This window comes from Salvelinus alpinus, chromosome 25 (assembly GCF_045679555.1).
Source record: "Salvelinus alpinus chromosome 25, SLU_Salpinus.1, whole genome shotgun sequence".
Classification (NCBI taxonomy): Eukaryota; Metazoa; Chordata; class Actinopteri; order Salmoniformes; family Salmonidae; genus Salvelinus; species Salvelinus alpinus.
In genome coordinates this window covers 598854-626114 of record NC_092110.1, presented here as the reverse complement: position 1 = coordinate 626114, position 27261 = coordinate 598854, and the positions used below count along the sequence as shown (strand labels likewise).

General features: G+C 45.2%; 1 protein-coding gene across 4 annotated transcripts in view; it reads left to right on the top strand.

Annotated features, from left to right (window-relative positions):
- LOC139553141 (protein Smaug homolog 1-like) overlaps window positions 1-27261 on the top strand; it is a 105823-nt gene that overhangs the window by 63565 nt on the left and 14997 nt on the right. For 2 of the 4 annotated variants that reach the window (XM_071365104.1, XM_071365102.1), the window contains exons 4-10: window positions 1573-1911; window positions 17711-17820; window positions 18184-18270; window positions 19844-20099; window positions 20856-20941; window positions 22118-22236; window positions 25064-25289. In XM_071365104.1, coding sequence (XP_071221205.1) covers window positions 1573-1911; window positions 17711-17820; window positions 18184-18270; window positions 19844-20099; window positions 20856-20941; window positions 22118-22236; window positions 25064-25289 — 1223 coding nt within the window. The remainder of the gene's footprint in view (window positions 1-1572; window positions 1912-17710; window positions 17821-18183; window positions 18271-19843; window positions 20100-20855; window positions 20942-22117; window positions 22237-25063; window positions 25290-27261) is intronic. The other 2 variants (XM_071365103.1, XM_071365105.1) reach the window with 2 other exon arrangements.

The window sequence follows — 27261 nt, the reverse complement described above, 5'->3', positions numbered from 1 at the left end:
CAGGCGACACACACACACACACACACACACACACACACACACACACACACACACACACACAGAGAGAGACACCGGCCGGACAGTGGGCACATTAAGCCCTCTCCAGTACATCTTATTTTTTTGCCTACGAAGCCAGCGTCCCCGCTCTGTCTACTGGGCATTTCCATCTAAATTGGAGTTCATAGGAGCATGTCAAATTGGGTGTTCAATGAAAGCGAAGAGTCTATATTTGTGACTTTTTATACATTTTCTTGTTACAAAGTGGGATTAAAATTGATTTAATTGTCTTTTTTTTTGTCAACGATTTACACAAGTGGAACAAAAGTGGTAAAATTTGTATAAAAAAAAAAATATGAATATCGAAATGGGTCTATTATGATTGTTTCAGATTTGGTCTGTTCTGGACTAACCATATAATGGTCTTGTTTGGAGGTGGAACTCATTACCATAATAGCCACTGTGTAGAATAGTACCCAATTATGCAAAAGAAGGGTATTGCATATTTCTACATGTGTGTACCTATTCAGCATACATCACCATGAATATAATTATATTAATATCCATAATTATACATTTCTGTATAGATCAGGGACGCATGATGTAATTCCATTACCGTCATTCCTTCACTGGAAGTAAATCCACTTCAGCAACTGTAGTTCAATATCCAAAATACATGTTTTCATCCTTGAGCATGCAGCATGCTTTTACCTCTCACTAGAACCCCATCACTACTAGCCTACTTGCCTCGTCATAGCTGACACTCCATTCTTTCTGCAGACATATTTTGATTCTTAATTCGGAGCAGATATTTAACAGAAATGTAGGAAAACGTGGTTGAATTCAAAACGGAGGGAGTTTTTTCCGTAATTCTTTAACCAAGCATTGCATCTGCACAGTTCTTCCAGTACATGTGTTTTTGTGAAGTTTTCTGTGTAAATTGTTCAAAGTAGTCATTGTGCATAGAGTTGGAAATCAATGGTTTTTGTTTGGCATACATTTTAAAGTGAAATATCTGAATCTGCATAATTCCGTTACTGTGAAATTGTCCTACTCCAGCTACTTCTGGAATGTTCTGTGACGCCATACAAGGTTTACCTGTTGTGTAGGTGTAAAAGCAAGGGAAAAGGTCTCCGTCTCTCCCCTTCTCATGCTCGCTTGTTTTTCAGACAAATAAAATAAATAGGACTAGTTGTGTTTTCTGTGACCCAACTGTGCTCAGCGGCCTCTTCAATCTAGCGACCTTTCGGTTACTGGCCCAACGCTCTAACCACTAGGCTACCTGCCACCCCTACTTCCCTCTGGTACAGAAAGACAGAAACCTCTGGCTGGGAGAACAGTGTGTTGTGAATGGACATTATAATCATCAGTAAATTTGTGACAGTAGTAAAGTTGAGCTGGGGGCTAAGACTCAGGTCTGGTCTGGGCCTCACCGTGCCTGTCTGTCCATGTCCCTACTAGCTCTCAAACTAACACAGTGTGTTATCATGGTAGTATCCTAGCAGAACTGAGCCCCTTTCTAACTGTCTGGGCCTCCCCACCCCCACCCCCCTGTCTCTTGTGTGTGTCTTGCAGTCCTGTTTGGCGGAGGCGGCGGGCAGCACAGTCCCCTGAAGCGTTCGGTGTCCCTTACCCCCCCGATGAGTGACGGCTCCTTGGCCGGTTCGTCCTCCTTGGGTTTGGGTCATGGCTGGCTCTCCCAGGAGGATCTGCGCGGGCCCCGGGGAGGAGGAGGGCTGGGGCTGGCCCCCACCGATCCCCACCACGCACCCCTCTCCCCCCAGAGCAGCGTAGCGTCTTCGGGCAGTGGCGGCAGCGAGCACCTGGAGGACGCAGGTCTAGGAGGAGGAGGTTGCTGTGGAGGAGGCTTGTACCGCAGCAGCACATTTCATAAGGAGGGCAGCGGCATGAGTGGTGAGTTCAGTACTCCACCGCTCTCATGCGTAGCGGACAGAGTAGCATGGAGGAGGCAGCCATGGGGGCTAGGGGGGTGGAGGGTGTTCATTTCAGGATGTCCCTCATCAATTGTTTGTTTTGAGGTGACCGCGTCTGCCCCCCAAATGCGTTTGATAGTTAGTTAGATTTTTAGTGTAGTGATCCAGTCATTGATAAAAAAAATTAGTTAAAAAAATTCCACAATCTCAGTTGGAACAGAGCTTTGTGTCCTGGTCTGAGACGGTTAAAGTGTTTTCTAGAATTTCCTCTCCAGCAGTGGTGGTCAGTGCCGTTTAAGATTAAGGAGGACATTATTTGTTAATGAGCATGGCCTTTTTTATATTATAGCATATTGGATGACTGTCATTCATATTCCATTCACCCAGCTCAATGAAACATCGATAGGTTTAGACTACTAAACTCAGCAAAAAAATAAATGTCCTCTCACTGTCAACTGCGTTTATTTTCAGTAAACTTAACATGTGTAAATATTTGTATGAACATAACCAGATTCAACAACAGACATAAACTGAACAAGTTCCACATACATGTGACTAACATAAATTGAATAATGTGTCCCTGAACAAAGGGGGGATCAAAATCAAAGTAACTGTATCTGGTGTCAGTATCTGGTGTGGCAACCAGCTGCATTAAGTACTGCAGTGCATCTCCTCCTCATGGACTGCAGCAGATTTGCCAGTTCTTGCTGTGAGATGTTACCCCACTCCTTCACCAAGGCACCTGCAAGTTCCCGGACATTTCTGGGGGGAATGGCCCTCATCCTCCGACCGAACAGGTCCCAGGCGTGCTCAATGGGATTGAAATTCAGGCTCTTCGCTGGCCATGGCAGAACACTGATATTCCTGTCTTGCAGGAAATCACACGCAGAACGAGCAGTATGGCTGGTGGCATTGTCATGCTAGAGGGTCATGTCAGGATGAGTATGCAGGAAGGGTACCACATGAGGGAGGAGGATGTCTTCCCTGTAAAGCACAGCGTTGAGATTGCCTGCAATGACAACAAGCTCAGTCCGATGATGCTGTGACACACCGCCCCAGACCATGACGGACCCTCCACCCCCCAATCGATCCCGCTCCAGAGTACAGGCCTCGGTGTAACGCTCATTCCTTCAACGATAAACGTGAATCCGACCACGACCCCCGGTGAGACAAAACCGCGACTCGTCAGTGAAGAGCACTTTTTGCTAGTCCTGTCTGGTCCTGCGATGGTGGGTTTGTGCCCAACGTTGTTACCGGTGATGTCTATTGAGGACCTGCCTTAAAACCTGTTATGGCTGCAAGCCCGACGCCGGTACACCTATGACAACATCCAGCTCAAGTGCAGGGCGCGAAATTCAAAATCTATTTTTTTTAAATATTTAACTTTCACACATTAACAAGTCCAATACAGCATTTGAAAGATAAACATCTTGTGAATCCAGCCAACATGTCCGATTTTTAAAATGTTTTACAGAGAAAACACCACATATATTTATGTTAGTTCACGACCAAATAAAAAAGAGGACAGACATTTTTCACAGCACAAGTAGGATGCAGGTAGCATGCACAAGCCAACCTAACTAACCTAGAACCAACCTAAATAACCTAGAAAAAACTCCCTCAGATGACAGTCCTATAACATGTTACACAATAAATCTATGTTTTGTTCAACAAATGTGCATATTTTAGCTATAAATCAGTTTTACATTACTGCTACCATCATAGCTACAGTCAGAAATCGCACGGGAGTAGCCAGAGAAAATACAGACACCAACGTCAACTACCTAATTACACATCATAAAACATTTCAGAAAAATATATGGTGGATAGCAAATGAAAGACAAAGATCTTGTGAATACAGCCAACATGTCCGATTTTTAAAATGTTTTACAGAGAAAACACCACATATATTTATGTTAGCTCACCACCAAATACAAAAGACACAGACATTTTTCACAGCAACGGTAGCATCCAAGTAGCATGCACAAAGCTAACCTAACTAACCTAGAACCAACCTAAATAACCTAGAAAAAACTCCCTCAGATGACAGTCCTATAACATGTTACACAATAAATCTATGTTTTGTTCGAAAAATGTGCATATTTTAGCTATAAATCAGTTTTACATTACTGCTACCATCATAGCCACCATCATAGCTACAGTCAGAAATCGCACGGGAGTAGCCAGAGAAAATACAGACACCAACGTCAACTACCTAATTACTCATCATAAAACATTTCAGAAAAATATATGGTGGATAGCTAATGAAAGACAAAGATCTTGTGAATACAGCCAATATTTCCGATTTTAAGTGTTTTACAGCGAAAACACAATATATCGTTATATTAGCTTACTACAATAGCTAACACACAGCAGCATTGATTCTAGACAAACGGTAGCGATAGCACAGTTCGACAGATATATGAAATCGCATCCCAAATTGGGTCCTTATCTTTGTTGATCTTCCATCAGAATGTTGTACAAGGGGTCCTTTCTTCAGAACCGTCTTTGTTTGGATCCAGAACGAACTATTTCCCTCTTGAATTAGCAAGCACACTGGCCTTGCGGCGCTAACATCTCCTTCTTGAACAAATTCCTCCAAAGCATCACGTCTAAAGTCCCAAATAAATTTCAATAATATAATTAAACTATATTGAAAAAACATACTTTAGGATGATATTGTGACATGTATCAAATAAAATCGAAGCCGGAGATCATATTCACCTATAACGACGGTTTTCCAGGAGGCGACTCCAGGTCCAACTTCGCGCCTTCCAAAAAAAAATAATGGCGCATGGAAGGTTGTACAACTCCAAGAGGTTGTATTCAATCCCAGAACGAGATAATCAAGTCATTTCTGCTCTCACTTCCGCATGACACCCAGGGGAAGGTGTATGACGTGTTTCTACAGTCCTAAGTGACATGCCCTTTTATAGACAAGCTCTTGAAGAGAGACATCGCTTTTGGAAATCTCACTTCCGGATAGGAAATGGGCTGTAAAAAGAGTTCTGTTTCACTTAGAGAAATAATTCAAACGGTTTTAGAAACTAGAGAGTGTTTTCTATCCAATAGTAATAATAATATGCATATTGTACGAGCAAGAATTGAGTACGAGGCCGTTTGAAAATGGGCACCTCTTTCCAGTTATTCAATACGCCCCCTGCAGCCATAACAAGTTAAACAGGCCTACAAGCCATCAGTCTAGCCTCTCTCAGCCTATTATGGACAGTCTGAGCACTGATGGAGGGATTGGGCGTTCCTGGTGTAACTCGGGCAGTTGTTGTTGCCATCCTGTACTGCTGGGATGTACCGATCTTGTGCAGGTGTTGTTACACATGGTCTGCCACTGCGAGGACGATCAGCTGTCCATCCTGTCTCCTGTCTCGCGCTGTCTTAGGCGTCTCACAGTACGGACATTGCAATTTATTGCCCTGGCCACATCTGCAGTCCTCATGCCTCCTTGCAGCATGCCTAAGGCAGGGACCCTGGGCATCTTTCTTTTGGTGTTTTTCATAGTCAGTAGAAAGACCTCTTTAGTGTCCTAAGTTTTCATAATTGTGACCTTAATTGCCTACCGTCTGTAAGCTGTTAGTGTCTTAACGACTGCTCCACAGGTGCATGTTCATGAATTGTTTATGGTTCATTGAACAAGCATGGGAAACAGAGTTTAAACCCTTTACAATGAAGATCTGTGAAGTTATTTGGATTTTTACCAATTATCTTTGAAAGACAGGGTCCTGAAAAAGGGATGTTTCTTTTTTTACTGAGTTTACATGATACTTGAATTTGCCCTGTACCCATCATGAGGTTGGTACAACCTGGCCTGCAAATGAAAGTTGATCATGTAGTTGCACAGGTTCGAGAGACCTTGATTATTACAATTTGTGACAGACAGTGACACATTCAATACTGCCTTGCATCTAATCTGGTGTGCAATCATTAGTCCAAACAGTTTCAGTTCCGTTTTCCAACTTAAACAAGAGTTTCTGGTATTGGGACAAATTCAGATAGGTCCCTGCCCGTTTTCTTCCGTGTTAAGAAATGTTTTGCAACAGAATTGGCGGAATGAATACACCCCTGATCACCGGCACACACAGTTCACAGCGAGGCTATATACAGGGGGTACCGGTACAGAGTCAATGTGCGGGGGAACTGGCTAGTCGAGGTAATTTAGGTAATATGTACATGTACAGTAGGTAGAGGTAAAGTGACAATGCATAGGTAATAAACAAAGAGTAGCAGCAGCGTAAACATGGGGGTGAGGGGGACAATGCAAATAGTCCGGGTCGCCATTAATTTAGCTGTTGGTTAGCTGTTTAGGAGTCTTGTGGCTTGGGGGTAGAAGCTGTGAAGAAGCCTTTTGGACCTAGACATGGCGCTCCGGTACCGCTTGCTGTGCGGTAGCAGAGAGAACAGTCTGACTACGGTGGCTGGAATCTTTGGCAATTTTTGGGGGCCTTCCTCTGACACCACCTGGTATAGAGGTCCTGGATAGCAGGAACCTTGGCCCCAGTGATGTACTGGGCCGTATGCACTACACTCGGTCCCCCTTTTCCTGTAGTCCACAATCATCTCTGTTGTCTTGATCACGTTGAGGGAGAGGTTGTTATCCTGCCACCACACTGCCAGGTCTCTGACCTCCCTATAGGCTGTCTCATCGTTGTCGGTGATCAGGCCTACCACTGTTGTGTTGTCGGCAAACTTAATGATGGTGTTGGAGTCGTGCTTGGCCATGCAGTCATGGGTGAACAGGGAGTACAGGAGGGGACTGAGCACGCACCCCCTAATCTATGGATTTCACATGACTGAGAATGCAGATATTAATCTGTTGGTCACAGATACCTTAAAAAAAAGGTAGGCGCGCGGATCAGAAAACCAGTCAGTATCTGGTGTGACCACCATTTGTCTCATGCAGCGCGACACATTTCCATCACATAGAGTTGATTAGGCTGTTGATTTTTTCCTGTGGAATGTTGCCCACTCATTAATGGCTATGCAAAGTTGCTGAATTTTGGCGGGAACTGTAACACGCTGTCGTACACGTAGATCCAGAACATCCCATACATGCTCAATGGGTGACATGTCTAGTGAGTATGCAGGCCATGGAAGAACTGGGAAATGTTCAGCTTCCAAGCCGTGGGACTGTGCATTATCATGCTGAAACATGAGGTGATGGCGGCGGATGAATGGCACGACAATAGACCTCAGGATCTCATCACGGTATCTCTGTGCATTGAAATTGCAATCGATGAAATGCAATTGTGTTTGTTGTCCGTAGCTTATGCCTTTCCATACCATAACCCCACTGGCACCATGGGGCACTCTGTTCACAACGTTGACATCAGGAAACCGCTCACCCATACGACACAATACACGTGGTCTGCGGTTGTGAGGCTGGTTGGACGTACTGCCAAATTCTCTAAAACAAAGTTGGAGGCGGCTTATGGTAGAGAAATTTAAATTCTCTGGCAACAGCTCTGGTGGACATTTCTCTAGTCAGCATGCCAAAGCATGAAAATTTCTGTGGCATTGTGTGACACAACTGCACATTTTAGAGTGGCCTTTTATTGTCCCCAGCACAAGGTGCACCTGTGTAATGATCATGCTGTTTAATCAGCTTCTTGATATGCCTCACCTGTCAGGTGGATGGATTATATTGTCAAAGGAGAAATGCTCACTAACAGGGATATAAACAAATTTATGCACAAAATTTGAAAGAAATAAGCTTTTTGTGCATATGGAACATTTCTGGGATATTTTTTTATTTCAGCTCATTAAACATGGGACTAACACTTTACATGTTGCGTTCATATTTTTGTTCAGTGTAGATTGCTATTTATCAATAATGTTTTGTTGCATTTAACTGCCGAAAATACTGTTATAGAAGCCATTTCCTTATGTGACTTCAGAGTTCATGTCGGCGACGTGGGTGCTCAGGATGATAGTTTCTCACTAGTAATTACCAGTTTGAGGGCCGTTCAAGTGGATTTTTCCCAGTCATGTGGGCTGTCCCTGTTAAGTAAGCGCAACACAATTGGCTAATTAATTGAAGGCTTTGGCTTGCTTATATAAAGTGGGTACTACTTGTTTGCTGAAATGGATGCAAGAGGAAAGTTCATAACGTGGCTCGGGCACTTTCACGAGGTACTGAAACACCCTATTCTCACCCACTGAGAATGGGCGCATTTCCGCGGCTATAAAAAGACTTACAAAAATATAAAAACATAGTAGAGGTCGACCGATTTTATGATTTTTCAACGTCAATGCCGATTATTGGAGGACCAAAAAAGGACCAATTTGGTTTAAATAATGCAAAAACAAAGTGTTGGAGAAGAAAGTAAAAGTGCAATATGTGCCATGTAAGAAAGCTAACGTTTAAGTTCCGTGCTCAGAACATGAAAACATATGAAAGCTGGTGGTTCCTTTTAACATGAGTCTTCAATATTCCCAGGTAAGAAGTTTTAGGTTGTAGTTATTATAGGAATTATAGGACTATTTCTCTCTATTCGATTTGTATTTCATATATCTTTGACTATTGGATGTTCTTATAGGCACTTTAGTATTGCCAGTGTAACAGTATAGCTTCCATCCCTCTCCTCGCCGCTACCTGGGCTCGAACCAGGAACACATCGACAACAGCCACCCTCGAAGCAGCGTTACCCATGCAGAGCAAGGGGAACAACTACTCCAAGTCTCAGAGCGAGTGACGTTTGAAACGCTATTAGCGCGCACCCCGCTAACTAGCTAGCCATTTTACATCCGTTACACCAGCCTCATCTCGGGAGTTGATAGGCTTGAAGTCATAAGCAGCTTGATGCATTGCGAAGAGCTGCTGGCAAAACGCACAAAAGTGCTGTTTGAATGAATGCTTACGAGCTTGCTGGTGCCTACCATCGCTCAGTCAGACTACTCTATCAAATCATAGGCTTAATTATAACATAATAACACACAGAAATACGGGCCTTAGGTCATTAATATAGTCGAATCCAGAAACTATCATCTCGAAAACAAGACGTTTATTCTTTCAGTGAAATACGGAACCGTTCCGTATTTTATCTAACGGGTGGCATCCATAAGTCTAAATATTCCTGTTACATTACACAACCTTCAATGTTATGTCATAATTACGTAAAATTCTGGCAAATTAGTTCGCAATGAGCCATGCGTCCCAAACTGTTGTATATACCCTGACTCTGCGTGCAAGAACGCAAGAGAAGTGACACAATTTCACCTTGTTAATATTGCCTGCTAACCTGGATTTATTTCAGCTAAATATGCAGGTTTAAAAAATATATACTTCTGTGTATTGATTTTAAGAAAGGCATTGATGTTTATCGTTAGGCACACGTTGGAGTAACGACAGTCCTTTTTCGCGAATGCGCACCGCATCGATTATATACAACGCAGGACACGCTAGATAAACTAGTAATATCATCAACCATGTGTAGTTATAACTAGTGATTATGATTGATTGATTGTTTTTTATAAGATAAGTTTAATGCTAGCTAGCAACTTACCTTGGCTTCTTACTGCATTCGCGTAACAGGCGGGCTCCTCGTGAGGCAGGTGGTTAGAGCGTTGGACTAGTTAACCGTAAGGTTGCATGATTGAATCCCTGAGCTGACGAGGTAAAAGTCTGTCGTTCTGCCCCTGAACAAGGCAGTTAACCCACTGTTCCTAGGCCGTCATTGAAAATAAGAACGTGTTCTTAACTGACTTGCCTAGTTAAATAAAGGTGTAAAAAAATGGACGCAAAATTGGCGTACAAAATACAGATTTCCAATTGTTATGAAAACTTAAAATTGGCCCTAATTAATCGGCCATTCCGATTAATCGGCCGACCTCTAAAACATAGCCTTCCTATCGCTCTTGTAATTTCTTTAGACCGGTCAGAATCTGCAGCCAATGGTTGCTTGAATGTAGAGGGGAGACGTTGTTGTGGTGTTTCTTTGCGTTTCCGTCTTGCGCTTGCATACTGGGGTGACGGCAGCGTAAATGTGTCAACATACACGGAGTGTTCAAAACATCTTTCCATGACTTTCACCTGGTCAGTATATGATTCCGTATTGATGTCACTTGTTAAATCCATCCAGGAGACCGGTTAAAGAAGGATTTGCCTTGAGACTCTAAGTCTGTGAACTTGCCTGCAAGGATGTGTGCGTGCCTGCCTCCGTGAGTGTGTCACCGTGGGAACGTTTCTGTAGTACATCGGAAAAAAAATCAAAAGAAAACTGCAAACTGAATAGGAGACCAAACAAGCAGCAAACAAAGAAGAAAGGCTTTTGAAAAAGTAACAATTTTTCATAAAATTATACCGTTTTCTTAGCTAGCTAAGTTGTTTACCTGTTGCTAGGCAGTTGCTAGGGACATTCCTGAAAGAAGCTAGCTAGCTAACAAGGAGTGTCTAGTTGGCAGAAGAGAAGAAGGGACAAAGAAGGGACAAAGTGGGACAAAATAAGGACAGAAGAAAAGGGAAAGGGGACATTAAGGTGAAGCAGTCCTCTAAAGACACAAAAGACAATAATACAAGAAACAACACTTCTATTGCCTCTCCCTCTACGATACGCACTTCCGGTTTGGTTTGGAGCGAGTAGTTGCATTCCGCTTTGCTCCACAGGTAGTATTACAGGTAGTATTACATTTCATTTCATTACAGTACAACAGTTTGATTTGTTTGATCTTAGCTGGCTACATAGCCGTCTTTGTATCCAAGATAATTGTGTAGTCTAGAGTAATTGTCGAGGTTACCTAGCCAGTTAGAGGTTACCTAGCCAGCTACACTTTCAAACAAAGTCAACAACGCAGCCACTGCTAGCTAGCCTATTTCACCAGCCAGCAGTACTATATCATTTTAGTCAATAAGATTTTTTGCAACGTAAGCTTAACTTTCTGAACATTCGAGACGTGTAGTCCACTTGTCATTCCAATCTCCTTTGCATTAGCGTAGCCTCTTCTGTAGCCTGTCAACTATGTGTCTGTCTATCCCTGTTCTCTCCTCTCTGCACAGACCATACAAACGCTTCACACCGCGTGGCCGCTGCTACTCTAACCTGGTGGTCCCAGCGCGCACGACCCACGTGGAGTTCCAGGTCTCAGGCAGCCTCTGGAACTGCCGATCTGCGGCCAACAAGGCAGAGTTCATCTCAGCCTATGCTTCCCTCCAGTCCCTCGACTTCTTGGCACTGACGGAAACATGGATTACCACTGATAACACTGCTACTCCTACTGCTCTCTCCTCGTCTGCCCACGTGTTCTCGCACACCCCGAGAGCTTCTGGTCAGCGGGGTGGTGGCACTGGGATCCTCATCTCTCCCAAGTGGACATTCTCTCTTTCTCCCCTGACCCATCTGTCTATCGCCTCCTTTGAATTCCATGCTGTCACAGTTACCAGCCCTTTCAAGCTTAACATCCTTATCATTTATCGCCCTCCAGGTTCCCTTGGAGAGTTCATCAATGAGCTTGACGCCCTGATAAGTTCCTTTCCTGAGGATGGCTCACCTCTCACAGTTCTGGGTGACTTTAACCTCCCCACGTCTACCTTTGACTCATTCCTCTCTGCCTCCTTCTTTCCACTCCTCTCCTCTTTTGACCTCACCCTCTCACCTTCCCCCCCTACTCACAAGGCAGGCAATACGCTTGACCTCATCTTTACTAGATGCTGTTCTTCCACTAATCTCATTGCAACTCCCCTCCAAGTCTCCGACCACTACCTTGTATCCTTTTCCCTCTCGCTCTCATCCAACACTTCCCACACTGCCCCTACTCGGATGGTATCGCGCCGTCCCAACCTTCGCTCTCTCTCCCCCGCTACTCTCTCCTCTTCCATCCTATCATCTCTTCCCTCTGCTCAAACCTTCTCCAACCTATCTCCTGATTCTGCCTCCTCAACCCTCCTCTCCTCCCTTTCTGCATCCTTTGACTCTCTATGTCCCCTATCCTCCAGGCCGGCTCGGTCCTCCCCTCCTGCTCCGTGGCTCGACGACTCATTGCGAGCTCACAGAACAGGGCTCCGGGCAGCCGAGCGGAAATGGAGGAAAACTCGCCTCCCTGCGGACCTGGCATCCTTTCACTCCCTCCTCTCTACATTCTCCTCTTCTGTCTCTGCTGCTAAAGCCAATTTCTACCACTCTAAATTCCAAGCATCTGCCTCTAACCCTAGGAAGCTCTTTGCCACCTTCTCCTCCCTCCTGAATCCTCCTCCCCCTCCTCCCCCCTCCTCCCTCTCTGCTGATGACTTCGTCAACCATTTTGAAAAGAAGGTCGACGACATCCGATCCTCGTTTGCTAAGTCAAACGACACCGCTGGTTCTGCTCACACTGCCCTACCCTGTGCTTTGACCTCTTTCTCCCCTCTCTCTCCAGATGAAATCTCGCGTCTTGTGACGGCCGGCCGCCCAACAACCTGCCCGCTTGACCCTATCCCCTCCTCTCTTCTCCAGACCATTTCCGGAGACCTTCTCCCTTACCTCACCTCGCTCATCAACTCATCCTTGACCGCTGGCTACGTCCCTTCCGTCTTCAAGAGAGCGAGAGTTGCACCCCTTCTGAAAAAACCTACACTCGATCCCTCCGATGTCAACAACTACAGACCAGTATCCCTTCTTTCTTTTCTCTCCAAAACTCTTGAACGTGCCGTCCTTGGCCAGCTCTCCTGCTATCTCTCTCAGAATGACCTTCTTGATCCAAATCAGTCAGGTTTCAAGACTAGTCATTCAACTGAGACTGCTCTTCTCTGTGTCACGGAGGCGCTCCGCACTGCTAAAGCTAACTCTCTCTCCTCTGCTCTCATCCTTCTAGACCTATCGGCTGCCTTTGATACTGTGAACCATCAGATCCTCCTCTCCACCCTCTCCGAGCTGGGCATCTCCGGCGCGGCCCACGCTTGGATTGCGTCCTACCTGACAGGTCGCTCCTACCAGGTGGCGTGGCGAGAATCTGTCTCCGCACCAAGTGCTCTCACCACTGGTGTCCCCCAGGGCTCTGTTCTAGGCCCTCTCCTATTCTCGCTATACACCAAGTCACTTGGCTCTGTCATATCCTCACATGGTCTCTCCTATCATTGCTATGCAGACGACACACAATTAATCTTCTCCTTTCCCCCCTCTGATAACCAGGTGGTGAATCGCATCTCTGCATGTCTGGCAGACATATCAGTGTGGATGACGGATCACCACCTCAAGCTGAACCTCGGCAAGACGGAGCTGCTCTTCCTCCCGGGGAAGGACTGCCCGTTCCATGATCTCGCCATCACGGTTGACAACTCCATTGTGTCCTCCTCCCAGAGTGCTAAGAACCTTGGCGTGATCCTGGACAACACCCTGTCGTTCTCAACTAACATCAAGGCGGTGACCCGTTCCTGTAGGTTCATGCTCTACAACATTCGCAGAGTACGACCCTGCCTCACGCAGGAAGCGGCGCAGGTCCTAATCCAGGCACTTGTCATCTCCCGTCTGGATTACTGCAACTCGCTGTTGGCTGGGCTCCCTGCCTGTGCCATTAAACCCCTACAACTCATCCAGAACGCCGCAGCCCGTCTGGTGTTCAACTTTCCCAAGTTCTCTCACGTCACCCCGCTCCTCCGCTCTCTCCACTGGCTTCCAGTTGAAGCTCGCATCCGCTACAAGACCATGGTGCTTGCCTACGGAGCTGTGAGGGGAACGGCACCTCCGTACCTTCAGGCTCTGATCAGGCCCTACACCCAAACAAGGGCACTGCGTTCATCCACCTCTGGCCTGCTCGCCTCCCTACCTCTGAGGAAGTACAGTTCCCGCTCAGCCCAGTCAAAACTGTTCGCTGCTCTGGCACCCCAATGGTGGAACAAACTCCCTCACGATGCCAGGTCAGCGGAGTCAATCACCACCTTCCGGAGACACCTGAAACCCCACCTCTTTAAGGAATACCTAGGATAGGATAAAGTAATCCTTCTAACCCCCCCCCCTTAAAAGAGTTAGATGCACTATTGTAAAGTGGTTGTTCCACTGGATATCATAAGGTGAATGCACCAATTTGTAAGTCGCTCTGGATAAGAGCGTCTGCTAAATGACTTAAATGTAAATGTAAATGAGACTATTACCATTCAGAGGGTGAATGGGCAAGACAAAAGACTTGTCTTTTGGAAGGGGGATTTACATTTTAGTCATTTAGCTTATCCAGAGCGACTTGCAGTAATGAGTGGATACATTTTTGTACTTGGTAGTAGGTGCGCACCGGTTTGAGTGTGTCAAGAACTGCAATGCTGCTGGGGTTTTCACGCTCAACAGTTTCCCATGTGTATCAAGAATGGTCCATCACCCAAAGGACATCCAGCCAACTTGACACAACTGTGGGAAGCAATGGAGTCAACATCCCTGTGGAACGCTTTCATCACCTTGTGGAGTGCATGCCACAACGAATTGAGGCTGTTCTGAGGGCAAAAGGGCAACTCAATTTTAGGAAGATGTTCCTAATGTTTTGTACAGGTGTTGGCAACTGCAAAGACTATTCTCGTTGAGCGTGGCGACATACTGTTAACGTTTTATTCACAACTCTTTGTCCATCGCCGTTGTAATCTACTGGGAAGCCAAAATGTTCCCGTACTGGAGATTTAACGATGATGGAGATCCTCCAATTCTGGTTTATCGACCCCACCAATCGCCATCGGACAGAACTAAGTTCCCTGCTGCGCCTCACAAATGGACAGTATTGAAATGTGCCAATTCAGATTTTAACTTTGATTATAACGTGAGCGAGCATTGGCTCTAGTTGTTTTAACTGAATATTCTGAAATGTTTTTTCAGTTCAGATTTACTCAACAAACATAGGCCTACAATGCAGCGTCGGCATGCATAGCCTATAGACCTAGTGTTTATATATACACTGCTCAAAAAAATAAAGGGAACACTTAAACAACACAATGTAACTCCAAGTCAATCACACTTCTGTGAAATCAAACTGTCCACTTAGGAAGCAACACTGATTGACAATAAATTTCACATGCTGTTGTGCAAATGGAATAGACAAAAGGTGGAAATTATAGGCAATTAGCAAGACACCCCCAATAAAGGAGTGATTCTGCAGGTGGTGACCACAGACCACTTCTCAGTTCCTATGCTTCCTGGCTGATGTTTTGGTCACTTTTGCATGCTGGCGGTGCTTTCACTCTAGTGGTTGCATGAGACGGAGTCTACAACCCACACAAGTGGCTCAGGTAGTGCAGCTCATCCAGGATGGCACATCAATGCGAGCTGTGGCAAGAAGGTTTGCTGTGTCTGTCAGCGTAGTGTCCAGAGCATGGTGGCGCTACCAGGAGACAGGCCAGTACATCAGGAGACGTGGAGGAGGCCGTAGGAGGGCAACAACCCAGCAGCAGAACCGCTACCTCCGCCTTTGTGCAAGGAGAAGCACTGCCAGAGCCCTGCAAAACCTCCAGCAGGCCACAAATGTACATGTGTCTGCTCAAACGGTCAGAAACAGACTCCATGAGGGTGGTATGAGGGCCCGACGTCCACAGGTGGGGGTTGTGCTTACAGCCCAACACCGTGCAGGACGTTTGGCATTTGCCAGAGAACACCAAGATTGGCAAATTTGCCACTGGCGCCCTGTGCTCTTCACAGATGAAAGCAGGTTCACACTGAGCACATGAGCACATGTGACAGACGTGACAGAGTCTGGAGATGCCGTGGAGAATGTTCTGCTGCCTGCAACATCCTCCAGCATGACCGGTTTGGCAGTGGGTCAGTCATGGTGTGGGGTGGCATTTCTTTGTGGGGCCGCACAGCCCTCCATGTGCTCGCCAGAGGTAGCCTGACTGCCATTAGGTACCGAGATGAGATCCTCAGAGCCCTTGTGAGACCATATGCTGACACATGCACATTTGTGGCCTGCTGGAGGTCATTTTGCAGGGCTCTGGCAGTGCTCCTCCTTGCACAAAGGCGGAGGTAGCGGTCCTGCTGCTGGGTTGTTGCCCTCCTACGGCCTCCTCCACATCTCCTGATGTACTGGCCTGTCTCCTGGTAGCGCCTCCATGCTCTGGACACTACGCTGACAGACACAGCAAACCTTCTTGCCACAGCTCGCATTGATGTGCCATCCTGGATGAGCTGCACTACCTGAGCCACTTGTGTGGGTTGTAGACTCCGTCTCATGCTACCACTAGAGTGAAAGCACCTCCAGCATTCAAAAGTGACCAAAACATCAGCCAGGAAGCATAGGAACTGAGAAGTGGTCTGTGGTCACCACCTGCAGAATCACTCCTTTATTGGGGGTGTCTTGCTAATTGCCTATAATTTCCACCTTTTGTCTATTCCATTTGCACAACAGCATGTGAAATTTATTGTCAATCAGTGTTGCTTCCTAAGTGGACAGTTTGATTTCACAGAAGTGTGATTGACTTGGAGTTACATTGTGTTGTTTAAGTGTTCCCTTTATTTTTTTGAGCAGTGTATATATATATATTTTTTAATGTATTCATTCGGGTTCACAGTGCAGACCGAACCGAGGTCCCCATACCTAACAGTTCGGTACGAATACGTGTACCGTTACACCCCTACTGGTGACTTCTGGGTCAAGTTTTGATTGGTTGGTTTGGTTGGCCCCCGCCACAATTGTGTCCTCGGCTTAAGGAAGCAACATGCTCCTTTCCAGGTGTTCACAAGCCACCCCCTTTTCCCAGCTTCCCTTTCTTTGAAATGAACATCCCATCTGTTGTGACATAATACTGAATTTAGCCTATGGAATAGCAACACATTGGTCACATTAATTGTGATTTGTGGATGATTGTGTTTGTTTTTATTTAACATAGTCCTGTCTTGTCTGTGCAAGCACTTGAGTGAATGGGGCAATAGGAAACAAGACCCCCGTTGCTTGGTATTTTAAGTTGTTATGCGCCACCACCGCTCATGTTAAGGGCTCCAATATGGCTTGACTAGCGACGACAGAGTACTGTCAGGACAGGAGCGTCTTATCGGTCTCTGATGTTGCCTTTCTAGGGTGGCTTTCTATAAGACCCTGTTGCATGCACAGTCTCAGGACACAGATACAGTGACATCTGGTTCCTAGTGTACCCCGTATAACCTTGAACGATTACCAATATACACAAGTTTGCATAAGCAGTCCTAAGCATCTGGGCTCCTATTCAGAATGTATCTCTGACTAGGAGTGCTGATCTAATCCATATACTCTTATTCGTTACAGTCTAAAAGGCTAAACTGATCCTGTATCAGCACTCCTACTCCGAAACGTTGTGAACACGAGCATGATTGGTACAACCAGCTAACAGTGGAGGTTAGCTGGTTTGACCCCATTTGCTTGGGGTCAATGTTTTTGCCCCTTTTCTAGTAGAAAGAAGGCTGTTTTAGGCTCGGTGTGACGCACACCATTAAAGTACTGTGTTACCAATACATTATGATGTGACAATGAAATGTGATTTAAAGCAGTAAAATGAAATACTTCTCAGGTAATTGACATTCACACTCACCACATACAAGGCAAACGACAGAACCAGAACTCCTTAGCTAGCGACTGACACATGAGGCGGTCTAAAAAGGGCCATGGTCTCAGTGTTTTACATCACGGCTTTGACTGGAAAGATAAGAGTTGAAGGGATAAATCCTTATTGGCCCAGGTCCAAAGTAGTCCACTAAATAGGGAATAGGATGCCATTTGGGACGCAGGCTAAGTCTGAGACACTGGGAGAGTTTCAATGGTGAGAGGGAATGTCAGAAAGGACACTCATGTCAGTGTCATTACATTGACTTGCCACAGCTGTGCCTGAGACATTTGTCTGACGTGTGTGCCTACAGATGTGCCTGCCTGGCTGAAAAGCCTCCGTCTCCACAAGTACGCGGCTCTATTCTCCACCATGACGTACGACGAGATGATGTTACTGACCGAACAACAGCTGGAATCACAGGTCAGTAGCAACAAGGAATACCTAAGGAAACATACTAGGAACGTAAAGGCAATTTTAAGGAATTGTTACGGTAGTGAAACTCTGTCTCCAGTTTCTAGTGCTGTACTTTTGTTGTCTTCCTCAAAGAGCTGATAGACATGAATCGGTATTTTAAGTGTTGTAACGGGATGTTATAAAGGCTCATTCGTGCTTATAACAAGTTATAAAGTAGTGTTCTTTTTTTTTTATGGGAGGCTTTAAGTAAAGTGATTCAGAACACGGTGATTAATTACCCTTTTCATTATGTATTTCTTTAACTTGTCGTTGGTGTGTGTTTGTGGTGAAGGAATGTTGAAAGAGTGAAATGATATTTATTTTCTGCAGAATGTCACCAAAGGGGCGCGCCACAAGATAGTCATCAGCATCCAGAAACTGAAAGAGCGTCAGAACATGCTGCGCTGCCTAGAGAAGGTCAGTGGTGCAAGCTGTCAACTTCTTAGGTTAAGTAAGTTGTCACGAAGCTTCTACAATGTCTTGCTAAGTGAGGCCCAATCCCAAATCAACCCCTGAACACTACTCCCTATGCACTTATTGAAATCTAAGAACATTTGATAGGTATAAGTAATATGGTATTGCTTACACCTGTCAAATCCTCTCAGATCTGTGACAGTCGGGGTCAATTTGGGATTGGGCCTGAGTGAAATAGGCAGACAATTGGGGTCAGCGTTTCACTTCCTGTCTAAAGGATCGGTCAACTGAAGTTTGGGCAGTTGCTCTTTCTCTTTTTCCTCTCTTCGTCTGTGCTGAGTGGAAAAGACTTGACAGGTAAAAACAATACAGTATGTCTGAAAACCTGACTAGCTGTCTAGTCATGAGGAAGAGGTCCAAGTGAGAGACCTTGGATCCTTCCATTTCTCTTCGAGAGGGATTGAGGAAACGAGGCTGGAGGAAGCAAAGATTCGACTGCTAGTAATGTTTTTAGACACAGCCACGGTAGCTCATCATTTGATGGCTTGCTCATCTGTCAGTTATCTTAGATCAGTACAGATGAAGAGGACACAGGTAGAGAAAATACACTTTTTAGACTATTCTGAAAGAGGGTCCACTTATCCAGGAAGATAACGTCTGGGCCCTGTCTCTATAAGGGTCTCGGACAATGGCTGTCAAGGTCACAGCGGGGTGTCTTCTCTTATTGGGCCTTCTAATTTCAAGCCTGACCTTTTCACCAGGGGCTGTTCGTTCTAAAATGTGCTTCTGCGCCACGTTTGGGGGTGAAACAAGACACCTGTTGCTTGGTATTTCAAGTTTTTATGCGCTCGCTTGCCGCTCATGTTAAGGGCTCAGATATGGATTTGACTTCCGGCAGCAGTATTGGACAGGGGACACAGAGGATGCATACAAAATGGCACCCTATTCCCTATAGTGAACTACTTTTGACCAGAGTCAAAATTAGTGGAGCGTTGGTCAAAAGTAGTGCACTATATAGGGGATCGGATGTCATTTGGGATGCAGGCAGACCGGACAGGACAGAAGCGAAACGTGTGTATTTTTGCAATTGCTTTATTTTTCCTCGTCATCACATGACTGATGAGGTCGGCGAGCGCTTCCTCCCTTTCATGTCCAAAATATCCCGCTGCCTGACAGCCGCTGTTATAGAAAGGACTCTGACGGAGACTTCTAGAATGATCCTCCTCTGAATAGGGCTATGAGTATTTGTTTCCCTTACTGTAACGGTCCGGAACTGTTTGGTACCATATGTCTCTTTTGATGTTAAAGAGGCACCTTCATTATAGATCATGCTGACTAATTTCCTTTTTCCCTTCTCTCTGCTATACCTCCTCCTCCCCTGCTCTCCTCTCTTTCACTTCATCTTTACTGTACCCCTTTGTGACCTTCCCTCTCTTGCTCCCATTCCTTTTTCTCTCCTCCTCTCCCATTCCTTATTTCTCTCTCCTTCTATCTCTTTGTTTCCTCCCCCTTCCTTTTCTCTCTCTATCACATTCTCACATTCTCTTTCCCTTTAATTTTCTCTCTCCTTTCCCAGGACGTGTTGGAAGGTGGTAACCTGCGTGGCCCTCTTGCCGAACTCCACCAGATGATCCTGACTCCCATCAAGGCGGTGGCCAGCGATGAGTCGTTGCCCTCCTCGACCACACAGCAACCCCTGTTGAGCCTTGAGGGGAAGAGCAGCGCCGCCCCGGGGTCTCACCTGGCCCCCGGAGGAGGGGAAGGGGAGACAGGGGCTACCCTCATCGCCGAGGGGGACATCCCCGGCCAGTTCACCCGCGTCATGGGCAAAGGTAGAGGATCTAGTCCCATAGATTGGGAAGTTAAGTTGTCGTAACGTTGTCACACGCACGTCACATTTGTGTGACAGACTGCACAGAAAGAAACCAAACACCTGGGGTCACAATGTGGTCACTATCTAACTCCAAAACCATTTTCATATTTTTCATTAGTCCGCCATTGATATGGTCCCAAATATTATAATTTTGCCTAATAGGAAGCCTGTGTTGACTTAAGGAAAGGTTTCATGATGATGATACAAAACACAACTTCATAAGGCTTCTTGCGTTTACTTGTTTTTTGGGCATTAGGAGACTGAAAGCGATTTAACTTGAAAACTGAATGTGGACATGCAACATTTTATTTGACTATCACAAACGGATTAATGAAAAACGTACTAAAATAAGACAGCCCTTAGCCGTTGTATATTGGGCATATACCATACCATCGGGCCTTATTGCTTAATTCCAGTATGTGGGCGTTTTGGTATCTTGACTTCCCATAGACTTCCCTTCCTCTCCCTAACCACCTCAGTGCTATGTACTGAGCAAACAGAGGACATTTTGGAAGAAATGTGGAATATGGAAATCAGTGTGGCCACGTTTCTCCTTGCTCAAACCCTGTGTCCTTAAATCCCCCTGCTTTGAGGAAACTAATTCACCCGCTCTCTTTTTCTTTCTTTTTCTACCCTCTTCTCTCTCTCTCCTCTCTCTTTTTTTTGTCCTCTCTTTCCCCCTTCTCTCTCTCTTCTCTCTCCTCTCTCTCTCCAGTTTGCACACAGCTCCTGGTGTCCAGGCCAGATGAAGAGAACATCAGCTCCTACCTGCAGCTCATTGACAAGTGCCTTCTGCACGAGGTACACACACACACACACACAGAGAGAGATAGAGAGAATACTTTTCTTTATACAGTTCTTCAGACCCTTATTTATATAATGGGTGAATGTATCACATTAGAGCAGCAGTTGCCATCTACATTTCAAGGGGAAACTGACTCTGCCTTTGTGTGTGTGTGTTCATAACCTCACAGTATTTTAGACATATGTTACATTCTGTATCAGCTCAAGTGTGAAAGCTGGATATTGGAAAATGTAAAAAATACAAAGGTATACTGAACAAAAATGTAAACGCAACACGCAACCATTTCAACGCTTTTACTGTGTTACAGTTCATATAAAGAAATCAGTCAATTGAAATAAATGCATTAGGCCCTAATCTATGGATTTCACATGACTGGGCAGGGGCACAGCCATGGGTGGGCCTGGGAGGGCATAGACCCACCCACTTGGGCACCAGGCCCAGACAATCAGAATGTGTTTTTCTCCACAAAAGGGCTTTATTACAGACAGAAATACTCTTCAGTTTCATCAGCTGTCCGGGTGACTGGTCTCATACAATCCCGCAGGTGAAGAAGCTGGATGTGGAGGTCCTGGGCTGGCATGGTTACACATGGCCTGCGGTTATGAGGCCGGGTTGGACGTACTGTCAAATTCTCTAAAACGACGTATGGTAGAGAAATTAACATTCAAATCTCTGGCAACAGCTCTGGTGTACATTCCTGTAGTCAGCATGCCAATTGCATGCTCCCTCAACTTGAGACATCTGTGGCATTGTGTTGTGTGACAAAACTGCACATTTTAGAGTGGCCTTTTATTGTCACTATAAGTCGTTTGTACTGTGTAATGATCATGCTGTTTAATCAGCTTCTTGATATGTCACACCTGTCAGGTGGATGGATTATCTTGGCAAAGGAGAAATGCTCACGAACAGGGATGTAAACACATTTGTGCACATATTTTAGAGAAATAAACGTTTTGTGTGTATGGAAAATTTCTGGGATATTTTATTTCAGCTCATGGGACAAACACTACATGTTGCGTTTATATTTTTGTTCAGTATATTTCTAGTGTAGTTGGGCCATAAAAAATAAAAATAAACGAACAAAGCTGAACTGCAAAACCCGAAGTCATGGTCTTTCTCCTACTCTTTGGCCCTGCAACCTCTCCTTTTCCCTTTCCCCTCTCCTCCCTCAGGCGTTCACTGAGACACAGAAGAAACGGCTGTTGTCATGGAAACAGCAGGTGCAGAAGCTGTTCCGCTCGTTCCCCAGGAAGACTCTCCTGGACATGGCGGGCTACCGGGCGCAGAGGAGGTAGATTAGACCCTACACACACACACACACACACACACACACACACACACACACACACACACACACACACACAAATGGATACACATAGACATACACTACCGTTCAAAAGTTTGGGGTCATTGTTTTTGAAAGAGAACCATGTTTTTTTGTCCATTAAAATAACATCAAATTGATCAGAAATACATTGTTAATGTTGTAAATGACTATTGTAGCTGGAAACAGCAGATTTTTTATGGAATATCAACACCGGCGTACAGAGGCCCATTATCAGCAACCGCCACTCCTGTGTTCCAAATGGCACGGTGTGTTAGCTAATCCAAGTTTATAATTTTAAAAGGCTAATTGATCATTAGAAAACTATTTTGCAATTATGTTAGCACAGCTGAAAACTGTCGTCCTGATTTTAAAGAAGCATCTGGAGCATCAGCATTTATGGGTTCGATTACAGGCTCAAAACTTTCTTCTGAAACTCGTCAGTCTATTCTTGTTTTGAGAAATGAAGGCTATTCTATGCGAGACATTGTCAAGAAACTGAAGATCTGGTACAACGCTGTGTACTACTCCCTTCACAGAACAGCGCAAACTTGCTCTAACCAGAATAGAAAGAGGAGTAGGAGGCCCCAGTGCACAACTGAGCAAGAGGACAAGTACATTAGAGTGTCTAGTTTGAGACTGGCAACTTCATTAAATAGTACCCGCAAAACACCAGTCTCAATGTCAACAGTGAAGGGGCGACTCCGGGATGCTGGCCTTCTAGGCAGAGTTGCAAAGAAAAATCCATATCTCAGGCTGGCCAATAAAAAGAAAAGATTAAGATGGGCAAAAGAACACAGACACTGGACAGAGGAACTCTGCCTAGAAAGCCAGCATCCCGGAGTCGCATCTTCACTTTTGAACGGTAATGTATATACAAAAAAAGTATGTGAACCCTTTGGAATTACCTGGATTTCTGCATAAATTGGTTTTCAAATGTTTCTTGTCTATATTGAATACATCATTTAAACATTCATAGTGTAGGTTGGAAAAAGTATGTGAACCCCTAGGTTAATGACTTCTCCAAAAGCTAATTGGAGTCAGGAGTTACCGAACCTGGATTTCAATCAATGAGACGAGATTTGAGTTGTTGGTTAGAGCCGCCCTGCCCTATTAAAAAACACTCACATAATTTGAGTTTTCTATTCACAAGAAGCATTGCCTGATGTGAGAATCATGCCTTGAACAAAAGAGATCTCAGAAGAATTGTTGACTTGCATAAAGCTGGAAAGGGTTACAGAATTATCTCGAAAAGCCTTGATGTTCATCAGTCCACGGTAAGACAAATGGTCTATAAATGGAGAAAGTTCAGCACTGTTGCTACTCTCCCTAGGAGTGGCTGTCCTACGAAGATGCCTGAAAGACCACAGCGCAGAATGTTCAATGAGGTTAAGAAATCCTAGAGTGTCAGCTAAAGACTTACAGAAATCTCTGAAACATGCTAACATCTGTCGACAAGTCTACGATACATAAAACACTAAACAAGAATGCTGTTCATGGGAAGACACCACGGAAGAAGCCACTGCTGTCAAAAAAATACATTGCTGCACGTATGAAGTTTGCAAAAGTGCACCTGGATGTTCCACAGCGCTACTGACAAAATATTCTGTGGACAGATTAAACTACAGTTGAGTTGTTTGGAAGGAACACACAACACTATGTGTGGAGAAAAAAGGCACAGCACACCAACATCAAAACCTCACCCAAACTGTAAAGTATGGTGGAGGGAGCATCATGGTTTGGGGCTGCTTTGCTGCCTCAGGGCCTGGACAGCTTGCTATCATCGACGGAAAAAATGAATTCCCAAGTTTATCAAGACATTTTTCAGGAGAATGTAAGGCTCTCTGTCCTCCAATTGAAGCTCAACAGAAGTTGGGTGATGCAACAGGACAACGACCCAAAACACAGAAGTAAATCAACAAAAGAATGGATTCAAAATAAGAAAATATGCCTTCTGGAGTGGCCCAGTCAGAGTCCTGACCTAAACCCGATTTGAGATTCTGTGGCATGACCTTGAGAGTGGTTGAAACAGTTTTGTAAAGAGGAATTGTTCAAAAAAGGTTATTGCTGCCAAAGGAGGGTCAACCGGTTATAAATCCAAGGATTCACATACTTTTCCCAGCCTGCACTGTGAATGTTTACACGGTGTGTTCAATACAGTCATGAAAACGTAGGATTGTTTGTGTGTTATTAGTTTAAGCAGACTGTGTTTGTCTATTGTTGTGACTTTGATTGATGCAGGAATCCAGGTAATTCCAAAGGGTTCACGTACTTTTTCTTGCCACTGTATAATGATATATATATCCACACACACACACACACACACACACACACACAGACGTACTAACCTCTCCTCCTGCTCTTGACACCATCTGTTCTGTCTCACCCACGTCTGAGTTATTTTTTTCCTCTCTAGCCATTCTGGATGTTTGTGTATGTTTTCAGCGTCACTTTTTATTACCAACACTTATTATTATCACCACCACCAATTTGTACTCAACGACTTCCTCGGCGAAATGTTTAAAAGGTCAAATAATGTAGCTACAGAGCCTGTTCTCGAGTGGCAATACTCCCCCTGTTCTTGACACATATACAACTCCACTCCGGAGATCAGGGTTCCCTGCATCCGCTGCGACCTCGCTTTCTCCAACTTTCCCATCTCCTCAGTCAATCAAATGCGTTTTATAAAGCCCCTTTTAAACTAGCAGTTGTCACAAAGTGCTTTACCTCCTTTTATTTATAAAAAATAAATTAAAAAAATGATCATCCAAGTGCTATTTCTCTCTCCGTGCAGCAGCAGCAGCAGTAGCCGTGGCTTCGGCCAGTCCAACTCTCTCCCCACGGCGGGCTGCGTGGGGGGCAGCAGTAGCATGTCGGCCCGCCGGAGCCTGCGCCAGTTCCAGATGCCCTCACGGAGCCTGCCCGGCGCCAGGCTTGGCCTGCTGGGCACCGCCGGCCTCCTGGGACCCACGCCGCGCAGCGCCAGCAGCACCCCCACCGGTCTCAAGCAGGGACGACAGGTAGGGACACTTCTGACTGTAAATTTCTCCTAGGCACTTAGCCACTACCCCTAGCCGAAGTAATTGATGTAGAGTTCTTCTTTTGTGATGTTATATTGCAGAGTCTCCCTTTTAGGCAGGGACGGCATATGAGGACACCCCGATCTAACCTTATCTTAGCCCCTAGCATCTAGCCCCTGCCCACATCGGCGTCCTCAACTCAAATATTTTCTCAAGTCTCCGATTTAACATTAACGGGTAGTGTCTAAAGTATGAGTTAACCTCACATTTCCAGATTTTGGCCAATCATTTAGATCTGAAAGGATTTTTAAGGTGATGTTATATTGCTGAGTAAGCCTACCCTTTTAATGGGAGGACATCCCTATCAGCTTCAATCACAATTTGGTTCCCTACAGTAGTGGAAAATGGGTAGTGATACAAAGGGTACTGATACAAAGGGGACCTACATGGAGAAACAACAACGTTATTGTATTCTCACACTGAAGGGGTGCTGCGTATATGCCTATATACAGCGGGAGAAAGGAAAAAGGGAGAAAACCACTACTTGGTCAAGTGTCTGGAATCATCCCATCACGCAGAGAAATAATCAAACTCCTAACGATACCCTCTTTCGGATGTGTCCCGACCTATCCGTCTCTGTGAATTACATAGTTGTAAAGACAGTCATAGAAACAAATTCAACCATGAGGGGGAAAATGCAACAACGGAGGGAAAGAAAGGCAGCGTCAGTGGCGTGTCGGGTGAAGTGGCTGGAACTTGTAGGCGGATCATGCATTCCACAGACCCTACATCACTAGGGCTCATTGGAACAGTTCTCCACTCCACAGCAGGGATAACCTGGCACACGTCTGCTATGCTCCCATTCTGCATTTCTTTATGCAGCCTTACAATGGGAGGAAACTCCAAACCGCTTCCTCCACAGTCAGCACACTTTCTCCGTCCGACCATTTTTTGGGGGACGAAATCGAAAGGTGTGGAACGTGTGTATTGAAAGAAAGGAGGTAGGAAGGGGAGGAAGGGGAGAGAGAGAAACTGGGGTGAGTCATTGTTAGGGCGGTGGTGGTGTAGGGGGAGGGGTGACGGAGGGGAGAGGGGGAAAGGGAGGAGAAGGAGAGAGAGCAAGTGAGCTAGTCAGAGGCAGTGAGAACAGTGCACAGGCATTTCCTGTTTTTCCCTGGCTCTCTGTATGGGAGGGCCGGGAAAGGGGGACAGCGAGACAGAGAAGGAGTGGGGAGAGAGAGAGAGAGTGGTGGAGGGGAGTAGAGGGGGAGAGAAAGAGAAGGTTGAATGTATAATAGGCAGGTTACAGAGAGGAATCCGCACGGCTAAAGTGACAGTAGTTTGAGGTTAAACGGGGGGAGAGAAAAATAGAGGAGAGGAGAGAGGGAGAACAAGAAAAGGTTGACTTTATAATGTCTCAGTAGTTATAGGCTCGAGTGGAAACAACATCTGGTGTGCCCTCCCGTAGTTTTTACACACTTTTATAAAGCCACCCCTGGGTGTGCATTTAGTTATGTGATAGTCCTAATTCATACAATTTTGAGGAAATTAATGCGAGTCCATTTTGATCAGAGTGTAACCAAAATGTACATTGCTCATGATTTGAAATTGTCAACCAAAAGGTCGGACTATTGGCCTATAAGCCATGCTGAAGTATTGTGAAATGTCATTTTTAAATATAAATTAAATTGCACTTATTGAGTGAGGTGCTCTCAGTAGTTTGTCTAATGTAGGGGTCTCAAACTGCAATTTTTAGGGGGCCAAGGTGGGGGGTGGGTCTTTCAAGTATCGCCAACAATGTGCAGAACTGTATATTACTTTGGCGTCATAGGGACATTAATATATTTCCCAACATTGTCTGTTAGTGGTTAGATTTGTTGCACCCGTTATTGGAATTGTGCCAGTTTAGATGGTCTAATGAGCCAAAGATAGCCTCCTAGTGAGCACAACACACAACAGATGTTTCAACATC